General features: G+C 38.7%; 1 protein-coding gene and 1 long non-coding RNA gene across 2 annotated transcripts; one reads left to right on the top strand and one right to left on the bottom strand.

Moving 5' to 3' along the window:
- Positions 1 to 1,321: 1,321 nt before the first annotated feature.
- LOC143722689 (uncharacterized) lies at positions 1,322 to 4,936 on the bottom strand. Its single transcript, XR_013196971.1, has 2 exons — positions 4,840 to 4,936; positions 1,322 to 3,836 (listed from the first exon to the last, which is right to left on the bottom strand). It is a non-coding gene; the product is annotated as an uncharacterized LOC143722689 (long non-coding RNA).
- On the top strand, positions 4,630 to 9,874 carry krt8 (keratin 8). The gene is made up of 9 exons (XM_077214171.1): positions 4,630 to 5,409; positions 6,825 to 7,033; positions 7,655 to 7,715; positions 7,809 to 7,904; positions 8,000 to 8,164; positions 8,268 to 8,393; positions 8,504 to 8,724; positions 8,842 to 8,885; positions 9,070 to 9,874. Exons 1-9 carry the CDS (start codon positions 5,026 to 5,028, stop codon positions 9,345 to 9,347), a joined length of 1,584 nt encoding a protein of 527 aa, XP_077070286.1. The 5' UTR covers positions 4,630 to 5,025; the 3' UTR covers positions 9,348 to 9,874.
- Positions 9,875 to 13,354: the final 3,480 nt, after the last annotated feature.

The following is a 13,354-nucleotide window of genomic DNA, read 5'->3' on the forward strand; positions in this document are numbered from 1 at the left end:
CACATAGTTATTACAATAACTGTGTAATATCTAGGTACTAACCCAGAACCTACAGGTAAACCTTAACCCACGCAGTTACCTTATATTACCCAATACTGTCTTAGGTAAGTGCACTGTAAGTACACATACTGTAAAATAAAGTGCAACCGCAGTTTTACAAAAAGACTGCAAGAAAGAAAGAAAGAAAGAAAGAAAGAAAGAAAGAAAGAAAGAAAGAAAGAAAGAATCAACTTCCAAGTGACTTCCACTTTGTTTTTCAGGGTATGTTTAGTTGTTTTACAATGTTAATCTTGTCTATATATATGTATGTTCATCTAAGCATGTAATCCACACTCATTCTTGTAATAAACTTTTATCTAACTACTCATTTCCCAGACATGTTTTGCTTGATGATCAGCTTGCTAGTAATCATATGATGTCTCTTCAAAGGTCTCTATGTAACTCATCAAACTTTCACCAACCAATCGCCATGGAGCAGAGGCCAACAGAAACTTGTAAATATGTGTCAGTTGTGTTTGATCGGTGGTAACCCTGTTGCCATGACAGCGAGGGGTGTGGCTTCTGGTCAGGCAGCCAGTGGGGAAGTTCTGAAGAGACATACGACATGAAAAAAAGAGCTCAACTAACCACTGAAAGCCACCGTATATTTCACCTCTGAGGAATGCCACACTATATTCTTTCTCAGTCCTACTATCAGATTGCAGCTTTTTTTCTTTACAAATTCTGCAGATGTTTTGTGCTGTAATTGTTTAGACTCATTGAGATTAGAGGTTGTCTGATAATATCCCAGATCCAAGTGTTTGGAATGTTTTACAATGTCTTGATCATCTTAAGACATTTGGGATATCTCTTGTACGAATTCAAAGCCTGACTAAGTTTTTATCTACAAACTGTTCAACGTCGAGTGAAGGTGTGGCCACACTAGACTTTGTGTCCAGTGACTTCCATTCATACTCATGCAAACGAGTGTCCCGCTGGCCCGGGCCCAGAGTCAGAGTGTTTCAGGCCAGCTGACAGATCTGTCATACGTGATTTGTTATAGTCTTGAATGCTCATGTGAATGTACTGAAAACTTCAAACCAAGAAAAAATATTTAGCATTGTATGCAATCATTTTTCCAGCAAAAAAAAAAAAACACTTATGGATTTATTGAGTTACATTAGCTGCGTATATTCTAGCTTGTTGTATATTTTATTTTGTAATGAAAAAACTATTCAATACATTTGAAATACATTTTTCATTGAAAATAACAATATATATATATATATATATATATATATATATATATATATATACATACATTATATAAAATATATATATATATTGAAAGCCTACACGTATGACACTGGTTTAAGTTTGGTGAACTCTGACCTACAAATTTACACTACCAATAAACAATATGGGGTCTGTAAACATTTTTCGTCAGTAATTTAAAAAAAATAAGTATCTTATGCTCACATGGGTGACATATATTTGATCAAAAAATACAGTAAGAACGGTAATATTGTGAAATATAACAAATTTAAAATTGCCTTTTTCTATTTAAATATTTATTAAAAGGTAATTGTCTGCAGTCATTACTCTAGTGCCACATGACTCTTCAAAAACTATTCTAATATGCTGATTTGCTGCCCAAGAAACATTTCTTATTATTATTATCAATATTGAAAGGGGCCAGTTGCATAAACATAGCCATTATGTTAAGACAGTGTCTTTAATTCTAATATGACCTCTTTATGTTTTACTTTTCGGTATCAAATAAGGCCAATCTACATTTTTATGTAACTGATTTTAAAAAGCTATGAACAGTCTAAAAGAAAAAAAAAATGATGTCTAACTTGTAAGACCAGTCTTAGAGGTTTATGCAACTGGCCCCAGTTGTGTTTATAAAATATTTAATAAAACAGAAAGTGATATCATCGTGACATCATATCCTGTTGCCCCTATTCGACACAGGTCAGTGTTTTAGCATGGAATCTAGTATGACGCAACCTGAGGGAGTGATCAATGAACAAGTCGTATTTGAATGTGTGTTTTGGGTGTAGTGGGGTGTCTCTGATTTCACAAGATAATCTAAACAAAGTATGTGCTGAACAGATGAAACCATTTACCAGTAAAGAACAACATAAGAAAGCATTAAGCAACATTGATACGTGAACCTTCAAAGGAAAAAAATATCTGTTTCTCACAATACAAAGTTCATACTGTATTAATTGTTCTCTGCTGGGGTGTGAAGTGACGGTCAAAAGGCCACCATTCACAGCTCAGCTGATTCTGACAGTATCAGACACTTGATGTGATCAGACATAATCAAGCCTCAAATTTGATTAATTTAATTAGATGCTATACACATGTACAGCAGGAATATCAGGTTGCAATCTATGATGAAACCCTCATTTGGGATAATTCATTACCGGCTCTTAATTCATCTAAGCTGTGCAAAAAGAATGTGCAAATTAAAAGCTTCATTTCTTATTCACTCTCAGCATGAAAAAGTTGGGCAAGATGTCCCCATTAGTTGTACACAAGAGTCAAGAGGAAGGATCAGCATGATCACTATGTGACATTAAATCAGTTTTCTTTCTGGATGTCACAAAATGTGACATCCTCTGTCACTGTAACTGCTTAAACAGGAATCTTATATAATTAAGCAATCATCAGGGCAGAGACTTACAGAGTCATAACTTTGAGCATGTTTTTTTTTTCATGATGATTGAGAGATAAGATATGGGGAATGGCAGCAAAATGTCCTGGGAGAGTCAAAAACAGAACAGACACACCTGTTTATTTACCTGTTTTGGAGAATGTTAACATTCCACTATACTAACTACTAGCTATGGTCCACATTGCGTTAATTCAGCAGAGTTGAAGTCAGAAGATGTATCACGTTGTCCATTGCAGAGAGAAGTTGTTGCAATTCTAAGGCGCATTTCACTCTCTGGGCAGTGAGAGTGAGTCATAGGCACATGCACTTACAGAAATATCACAGTTTCAGTGGAATGAAAGCATGAATGCTTGCTGCAGGGCTGTCATAGTTAAGAAACATAAATAAACCACTTAAAAAAGTACAAATGAAAAACAGTCAAAATCCAAAAGTTGTTCAAAATCCACAAACGTTTGGGATTTGTTATTTTTCAGTCAGCTATTTCGAAAATAATAAATAAAGGTTTTTTTTTTTTTCTTGCTGATTGCTTGGATATGGTGTGGTGCACAATAATTATCGGAGCGTGTCTGAATGTATTATATGCGTGTATTATATCTGCATGGAAAAAGTGAGCCTGATCAGGTTTTCCCTGGCTCCTCTAAAAAACAATAGCCGGGATTCTGTAGTCTTAGGAAAGGCCAGCGCCTACAGTTATCATGACTCCGTGACTGAAAACCAGTGAAGAAGATGAAAGTAATGGGGATCTCAAGATACTGACAATTAAATCGGTAACTTTTCTACATGCTCTAGTATTAAGTATTATCCAGTAATGAAAGACAGCAGACATTGTTTAAGGTGCCAAGATTTTAGTCACTCAGAAAGAAAACAATTGGCACGTGCAACACAGTAGGTCATTCCCTATCAACAGATACCACTCAGCAGGTTGAGGTTGTTATCTGACTTAATTAACATTATTGACTTCAATAATGAGGCCTTTTAAATGTAACAGCACATGCCACGCCTGATATCCAAACCATAGAAACACCTGGTGATGAAATCAGTGTGGTCAATGGAAAGGACTGTGCTGGAGGGACAGGTCAAGGCAGATCTAGTTTGTTTAAGCAGATACTGTAATGCTTAGAGAATTCAGTGCTTTGGTGTGGTCATGTAGAAGCTTTTGAATATCCAATGGCTAAAACAAAGGCAAGACATAGAAGAAAAAGTCATACATAACTGCAAAGGTACAGTGCAAATCTTTAGCCATACACAGAAACTGGCATTTTAAACCCACATAAACAAACACTAAAACTTGTGAATGTCCAACCTTTTCTTATGGGTTCCCTAGTATCATAAAATGCACAGTACTTGTCAAAATCTAAGCTCAATGTAGAACTTCTTAAACTTTAAGCCTACAGGGCTACTGGTTGACTTTAGGATATCTCTGGATTCCAGAGGGCTTCAGGACCTTAAGGGGTAGACCTGACGATAATTGCCTTCCTCAAACTGAGAAACTGTTGGTGGCCTCCATGATGTGAGACAGTTTCATAGGTTTGCTTGTAATTATGGTTGTCAAAAATTACAGTAGGCCTTTGTAACATTCATTTCCACCGTAAACTTTTTCATGTTTATGTTCAAATTGCAATATTTCCATTTCATGTTGTTACTTCAAGCCTATAAGGTATACAAAAAATATCACATATAGATCACAAGTGAGTTGGGTGCTGTAGGTAATGCAAAAGCACAGTTGGATGTCACATTCTCCACTTTGTACAGCCTTCGGTGCTGAGAGATAAAACATGTCAGCTGTCACAGAACTACAGTGAAATTTTTAGCCTTCCAGATGTCTTATTTGTATAGGCAAATCCATAGATGCAAGCTATTTCAGTGCGACACATTGCCTTTTAGATGCTGGTGCTGCATTAAAGCACTTGAATACTAATGTTTAATATTATTGGCTTATTATTGTGCATTTATACTCAGTATTTTGGCTTTTATTAAAGTGACCCATTCTTTTACAAAACAAACAATACATATTATCCAGAATTATCCAAAGAAAAAGAAGCAATTTTATTATTTAAGCCCTTAATATTCCCAGAAAATATCTGTTTTTAGTGATATTGAATTACCTCAACATCCATTTACAGGATAGACTAGGAATGTAGGCATAAGAGTATTGAATTTCAGCCAACACCCACTTACTAGTGACTGGCCAATCTCAGCCAGTTTGGCTCCTCCCGCTCAGCAGCCCATATAGTGGGAGGCAGAGCCGGCTGCTCTCTCTATCTGCTCGAGTTTCTCCAGCACAGCAGACAAGGCTCACATCTACTGCTTCCGCTCCAGCTCATTCTCTACCAGTACAAGACAGAAAACACATCGGCAAGATGTCGTTCACCAAGAAAACTAGCTACTCTGTGAAGTCTTCTTCCTCTGGATCTGTCCCACGCAGCTTCAGCAGCATGTCTTACTCTGGCCCCAGTGCCAGCCGACAGAGCTACAGTGTGCGCAGCTCCTATGGAGGTGGCAATCGTGGCATGGGAGCTGGAATGGGAGGTGGTGGCTTCATAAGCAGCTCTTCAGCCTATGGTCTTGGCATGGGAATGGGTATGGGTTCTGGCTCCATGGCACCCATTCAAGCAGTCACCGTCAACAAGAGCCTCCTGGCACCTCTGAATCTGGAGATCGACCCCAATATCCAGATTGTCCGCAACCAGGAGAAAGAGCAAATCAAGACCCTCAACAACCGGTTTGCTTCATTCATTGATAAGGTGGGTTTAAAGTTTCTTTCTTTGTACCTTTACTAGTCAAAGACTTCCCAGATATGAGATTTTAGAGCACGAGTCAAACTAAAGGTTGCAATAACTCTCAGAAAATGGCCAGAAAAATGTAAAAAGGGGATGAAACTGAGTGTATGTTCCTGCTGAAAATTTCTTTAATGTGGCATAGAAAATATATGTGGGGGTGGACACATTCTTATCAAAGGGAAAGAAATGAGACTTATGGAAAGTTGAAAAAAGGGCGTGTTCATGGTCAGAGTGTGATGGTTTTTCATTTGAATGAGATGCCCTGTGGCTCTACTTAAACCCTTGTGGAGAGTCCACACCCAAATAAGGACGTCCTGCAGGACATGAAACTTGTTATACATATTAACATAGTTTAATTATTACAAATGATGATGTATTACACTGTAAAAATTATATATGATCAATAAGTTATGACAACAAATCATTTTTAAATTGCTTTAACTAATCAAAATCAGTTAAGCAATTTTCAACTTTTTTTATAAGTTATACAGTCAGTTTAAACTTTAAAATAAGTTTTAAAGTCAGTTTAATGTAATTTAAGTTAAAATGACTTAAACTTCCAAGTCGATTGTACTTAATTTAAGGCAGCCACTTTTGCAAACAAAATGTGAATTTAATCAAATATAAAAGAAAAGAGAGTCGCATACCATGATAGTTAATATTTAATTTGAAGAGCCGGGGTCATGTTCTTGATTGCGCTGGAAAGGTTACATAACAATGAGAAGAGGAAATATTCTGCAACACTTTTAGCCTTTTAATCTTCTTTGTGCCCTTCCTTTTAACTAAAATAGTCTGCTTTGCATTACATTATTTGATTAAAACACTGATGTTTTGAATAAGACAGTTGATTGGTAATGTCTGTCTCAGTGACACCTTTACTGTAACCTAGTTGTGTGTGCAATGTTCACCTCAAGCTGTTATTATCATTGAATTGCTTCTGCTCACCATCTACACACTCTTTTAAGGGTCTCCAGCAGATCTGAACTGATCTCTTTCTGCTGTCCCTTAAATATGAACTATGTAGATTATACCTTTAATATAGTTCTATCTCAATCTCCAAAAAGTACATTCTACAGGATAGGCTGTAGTCCTTCCTGATGTCATACTGGAATATGCGTCACAGTTTCCAAGGGAAAAAAAGCATTACAAACTGAAAACACATGCATCTCTCGTTATTTAAGGAAAACAGTGCTTTCCTTTGTGAAGATCACTGAACCACAAGCAATATGTTGGCATATGGTTGTACTTCTGTGAGCTGGCACAGAACCATGATTCCAAAACTGACTCTCTGCTCTCTGAAGCTGTGCTTACTTCCAAGTACGGTTTTTCATTTGTGCCTTGATTGAGACAAAACCTCTATTCTCATCCTGCCATTGTAGGTACGTTTCCTGGAGCAACAGAACAAGATGCTGGAGACAAAATGGAGCCTTCTTAACAACCAGACAACCACGCGCTCCAACATCGACGCCATGTTCGAGGCCTACATCAACAACCTGCGCAGACAACTCGACGGCCTTGGCAATGACAAAATGAAGCTAGAGGCTGACCTTCACAACATGCAAGGTCTCGTTGAGGACTTCAAAAACAAGTACGTACAATGGCTTTCACAAAAGCCCCATTTCAGTTTGGCTGGACGTTTGGTCTGGGATGGACAGCGCCCAAGTATCATCAAAGCAGGTTTTTGTGGTGCAAGTGTTCCCAGAATGAATGAGGCTCCATAAATTCAAATAAAGGGAAAACATGTTTTAAAGGTCTGATGGGAATAAACTTAATTCATGATCCAACATGGCTTATGCAACTGATAGAGAAACTGCATAGTATATCCAGTCACTCCCTAGTATACTTACCCATTGTTCAACCTTTTTGAGTCAAATTGTAGGCATTTCAATAATATACATAATATCCCATTTAAAAAAAAACATGTCTGTACTGCAATTAAATGGGCGTCAGCATGAGTCAGATAGATTTACAGATACCGAACAAACATCTACGAAGCACTTTTCATGGATCTCTAGACAAATCTGATGGGCCGATTAATGCTAAGACCCAAGGGAAACACTGAACTGAATCCAGAAAAACCTGACAAGTTAAGCATTAAAAAATATGGAGCACTGCTGCCTCCTAGTGTACAAAACTTTATAAACAATTCAAAACCTTCAACTACAGTACAATGTGTTTAACCGATGTCATTTTCTTCACCTCTCTTCAGATATGAGGATGAGATCAACAAACGCACAGAGTGTGAGAACGATTTTGTGCTCATCAAGAAGGTTTGTAGATTGTCTGTTATGCAGTTCAAACAATTGTTAATACTCACGAACATTAACTTAACTGATGATTAAATTATGATTTCTTTTTTGTAGGATGTTGACGAGGCCTATATGAATAAGGTTGAGCTGGAGGCCAAACTGGAAAGCCTCACTGATGAGATCAACTTCCTCAGGCAGATCTTCGAGGAGGTAAATTACAACTAGAGTTTCCCATCAGTACCTTTCACTTGTAGATGACAAAACACAGATTAATAATATTACCTTCTCTCGTTGCGGACTTGTAGGAGATCCGTGAGCTGCAGTCTCAGATAAAGGACACCTCAGTGGTTGTGGAGATGGACAACAGCAGGAATCTTGACATGGACTCCATTGTCGCTGAGGTCCGCGCTCAATACGAAGACATCGCAAACCGAAGCCGGGCTGAGGCTGAGATGTGGTACAAGAGCAAGGTATGTTATCTTTTGAGATATCATCCAAACTTAAAAGTCTGGTTCTATCTGCTATTGAAGTTCATTAAATGTATCTCACATAATCATATGTTCTGTTTCTCAGTACGAGGAGATGCAGACATCTGCAACCAAATACGGTGACGACCTAAGGTCAACAAAGACAGAGATCGCTGAACTTAACCGCATGATTCAGAGACTGCAGTCCGAGATCGATTCCGTGAAAGGACAGGTATGTGACTACATGAACACAAAATGCCAAATATTTTAATATTAATCTTGTTTTGTAAGGTAACAGACATTATGAGAACAACTTAGCACAAATATTTCTCATTTCAATAGCGTGCCAATCTGGAGAACCAGATCGCAGAGGCGGAGGAACGTGGCGAGTTGGCCGTGAGAGACGCCAAGGCCCGCGTTAAGGACCTGGAGGAGGCCCTGCAGAGAGCCAAGCAGGACATGGCACGACAGATCAGGGAATATCAGGACCTGATGAATGTCAAACTCGCCCTGGACATTGAAATCGCCACCTACAGGAAACTCCTGGAAGGAGAAGAGGACAGGTGAGTTATTCAAATGCATGCCTGCTCTAAGACCTAATAATCTATTTTTTAAAACAAATTCAGACTTCTAATTCTGTGTGAGATTTTCATTACTTCTTGTTCACTCTTTTCCAACAGGCTGGCAAGTGGAATTCAGTCAATCAATATCTCAAAACAGAGCAGTAAGTTTGACTCTTTATCACAGAGAACTGTGTTGAAAAGCCCAGCATGGGGTTCTGGTATGCCCTTGTATCATGGACATTTCATGATGGCCTTTTCACTGTTCCTTCTTCACATGGCAATTCTTATAACTATATGAAATGCAGAAGACCCTCATCTAACTTCTTCACGTTTATCTCCCGATAGCGAGCTATGGCGGTTATCCCATGGAAAGTGCAAGCAGCGGCTACAGCAACTATTCTAGTGGTTATTCCAGTGGTTTCGGATCCGGCGGATACGGTGGCGGATACAGCTCCGGTGGCGGATACAGCTCCGGTGCCGGATACAGCTCTGGTGGCGGCTACAGTTCTGGTAGCGGCTACGGCGATAGCATCTCTCAGACCAAGAAGAGTGTTGTGATAAAGATGATCGAGACCAAGGATGGCAAAGTCGTGTCTGAGTCCTCTGAGGTCGTCCAAGATTGAGCGAGTCCCCTTCCCCAATTCTGTCCTCTAAACCTCACGCCTCTTATGCATTCCTGACCTTCCCTCTCAACCATTATGACTGCGGTCCGAGGCGCTAGACAGGAATGTAGTCATAAACCAGGTTGTAAAGCAATAAACCATTCACTCTGGCCAAATAATTACAGAGGGACCAAATAATCTCACTGCTCTTGACGTGCCTTAATCCACATCATTGAAAACACACTGCAAAGCAATTATGTCTTCAAGTCTTACCTTGCACAACATGGCCGCATCTGTAGGCTGGACAATCCTCGATGTGCCACTAACATGAACTAGCCATTTAGCTGAATTGTTCAACATGCTCAGTAATTGATTTTCACATTAACTATGAAGGGATACATTTGCTAAATTACTAGCATGTTAGTGGTAGATCAATGTGGTTTGCATATTTAGTAGAGACTCTGGCAAATAAGAAAGTTGCCGCCCATTGTGTATCCTGTTTTCCGAGGTGCTGTTTTTGCTACCAAAAATAAAGTGTTTACCTAAAACTCGTTTTAATGTCTTTGTGTGAATATGTGTGTATATGTGTGTGTGTGTGTGTGTGTGTGTGTGTGTGTGTGTGTGTGTGTGTGTGTGTGTGTGTGTGTGTGTGTGTGTGTGTGTGTGTGTGCGTGTGTGTGGTCCAGCTAGCCCTGGCAGATGTTGTAATTACACCATTTGGACATAAAATCATCTTTCTCAAATAACACTTAATACAAAGTCAAAACTATTAAAAAAAGGTTTGTGTGGTATTCTGATTTTCTTTTTTTATTACAGCAGTAGTTTTTATAGTTTCATATTTAAGTAGTGTCGTATTTCTGCTGGATGACACGTCGACTAATACATTTTTTACACGTGTTCTTTTTTCAAAAGAAACCAACTTGTTTCTCAGGGTTTGCGACCCCTAGAGGTTCATGATGGAACTGCAGGTTGAGATATGCACATGCAAAATTAATCTGAAACGCATAGCAACATAAAATGTGTAAAAACAAGCTAAATACAATTTTTAATGTCATCTTATACAAGATGTGTAATTCATTATATCTATTGAAAGGTTAGTAATTTTAACCACATAGTGTTTAGTTGACAACAAAGTTTGGGAAGCCCTGGAAAACTGCTATTTTTCATTTAGTGCATTTTCTACCAACCTCTTAAGGCCCATTCACTCCAAGGACAATAACTATAAAGATAACAATAAAGATATAGTTCTAAAAATCTTTCTCAATATTAAAGGATAGCAGAGTTCACACCACAGCCATAATGATAACGGCACAGAGAAAAGATATCGTTGGGATCACTTTCAGAATGATTTTTGTTCAGCTGTTGAACGATAAAACACTGACAGAATCCATTCTAATTTAAGGGGTTAGTTCACCCAAAAATTAAAATTCTTGTTTTTGGGTTGTTTTGATTAAATCTGAGAGCTGTCTCATTGCTCCATAGGCTTCTAGGTAATTGAAACTTGCAGGCCCAGAAAGTTAGTAAAGACAATGTTTAAAATAGTCCAAGTGACTACAGTGGCTCAACCATAAGTTTATCATCAACGAGAATACTTTTTGTGCGCAAAACAACAACAAAATTAACGACTTTATTCATCCAATTAATTTTCTTCAGTGTGGGCCTCTGATGTGAGTTCGACGCATGCGCGAGAACTGAGAAGATGACGTCTTCAAACAAAGACAAAGCGTTACATTGTCTGTTTACAAGCAGACGAAGACGCGTGCTGTACATAAATCTGTATTCGTAAATATGTCCGCAGATTTCGACGTAGATGAAGGCTTGAATTTTTTTAACCAAGCGTACTTATTCGAACCAGAATACACAGATATTAAATTACAAGAGATGGAAGAGGCTGCAACACAACCGCAGTCCCAAGCTACTGAAAGACAGAGAGGAATGGAGAGCTGGTGGTGTAAATGTCATCAGTGCTAAGCGATGTCTACTGAATAGAAGAGCATGTGCTGCATCGATTGGGACATTGTCATACCACAGCTTGAAAGTTTGGATGACTCAGCCAATGAGACAACAAGTGTATGTCGCAGTATAACAGAGGGTCCCAGTTTTCCACCCCTGCTAAGTCGTAGTGTTTTAGAAATTATTTTTATTTGCCTAAAGTGAACTGGAAGTGACGTCCGAGGCCAGAAGGACCGGGTGGCACACTATCTGTAGAGTAAGTAGGTTGTTTCTATTGTAGAATTATTACATATGCAGCCTAGCTTTTTACAATGCACCTTTTTACTATGCTATCCGTGTTATCCTTGTGTGTGTAAACACTCCTCTTCAGTAGGTATCGCTTGGCACTGATAAAATTTGTCATCCGGCTATGTTAGGACGTCATCTTCTCAGTCATCACGCATGCGTCGTGACGCCTTCGTGAACTCACGTCAGAGGCCCACACTGAAGAAAATGAATAGTTGAATAAAGTCGTTATTTTGGGGGGGTTTTGCTCAAAAAGTATTCTCATCCCTTGATAAACTTATGGTTGAGCCACTGTAGTCACTTGGACTATTTTAAACATTGTCTTTACTAACTTTCTGGCAAGTTTCAATTACCTAGAAGCCTATGGAGGAGTGAGACAGCTCTCAGATTTAATCAAAAATATCTTAATTTGTGTTCCGAACGAAATTCTTACGGGGTTGGAACAACACAAGGGTGAGTAATTACTGACAGAATATTCATTTTTGGGTGAACTATCCCTTTAAGTCCTCGCGCATTTAAAATGGCAGACGACATTGCAGAGAAGTTCATCGCCGAGGTCCAAAAAAAACAAACACCGTTTGACAAGTCAAGCCCATAGACAGTAAAAGAAATGGACACAGCGACCCCCTTGATTTCAACGGAGAAAACTGAAGCCCGATTAAAGCACTTCCTTCCTGATGGCTGAGCGATTGCGCAGGCTCAAACTCAGCTTGACGGCAGTCTGACAGTTGTAAATCTTCTAGTAGCTGTGCCAAGACACATCTGAATCACCTAATTCCTCAAAAACGTTGTTGAAATATTTTGACCTGTTGCTTTTATGGACTCTCTATATATGGGCTTGTCCCTTGACTTTATGCCTCTATGTCCCCACGATTGCCTCATAGACAGTAAAAGATCGCCTGCGAGCTTCTCCTCCTGTCTATACGATAATTTCTCGAAAGTGCGACGGATAGTCGCGTGGTTATGACGCAATCGTTAGCCTATTTTGACAACAAACGGCTTCTACGGGGCCATAACAGAAGATGGAGCCTTTTATACATTGTCGTGTTTCTTTAGAAATAAATATTGGACAAATTAAGTCTTTGGACGCCTCAGATTTAAAGTGTTTCACTGTCAATGGAGTCAATGGAATGCTGTTAAGCAGGTGAAGTTCTGCTACAATGGCGGCCCCCACGAGGCTTCTTCCCTCTGGATAAATGGTGAGAAGTATTACCTCAGGTAACCAGCGCTTGTTTCGACAACATTGTCTTGCTTCCTTTGAAGTTGCAGTGAAAAAGACTTGGTGTTGTTTTTATTCCACTATATTGACAATGACAGCTAAATTGACTTAGATTATTGGATCGATTATATTCGATATACACTAGCTTCCCTCAAAACATAGCATGCTGAGGACATCTGCTGGTAAATCCGTGTAAACGTTACAAGAACAGCAAAAACATGTTCAATGACATTGTACAAAACAGACCATTTTCGTTCATTGGTGTGGACGCAAATATAGTTATCGTTAAACTTGTCGTTCTTTCTGTGAACGGCCCTAACTCATGCATGATCATTTGATTTTGTGCTGCCTAACTCAAATAGTTAGTCACTAATTCCAGAAAATTATACAGGCCTGTATTTTGTTTCAGGAGAACATCTGATAAAAATCACCTAAAAAAGAAATGAATTGTTTAAAATTTTATCTTTCAAAGATTCTATAATTATTACTACATATCTACTATCTTATCATAGGTAGGCCCTATATGAATTATAATTTATCATGGAATCCGCAGCCTTCCAACTCTGTGGAT

The sequence above is a fragment of the Siphateles boraxobius genome, unplaced genomic scaffold (genome assembly GCF_051911475.1).
Source record: "Siphateles boraxobius isolate OS27281-9 unplaced genomic scaffold, OSU_SipBor_1 68, whole genome shotgun sequence".
Lineage (NCBI taxonomy): Eukaryota > Metazoa > Chordata > Actinopteri > Cypriniformes > Leuciscidae > Siphateles > Siphateles boraxobius.

Excerpts from the sequence above, each read along its gene's own strand:
- krt8 (XM_077214171.1), top strand. The coding sequence starts at position 5,026 with ATGTCGTTCACCAAGAAAACTAGCTACTCTGTGAAGTCTTCTTCCTCT. Across the intron at positions 8,394-8,503 it reads TCGATTCCGTGAAAGGACAG|CGTGCCAATCTGGAGAACCA; the intron begins GTATGTGACTAC and ends TCATTTCAATAG. Across the intron at positions 8,725-8,841 it reads CTGGAAGGAGAAGAGGACAG|GCTGGCAAGTGGAATTCAGT; the intron begins GTGAGTTATTCA and ends CTTTTCCAACAG.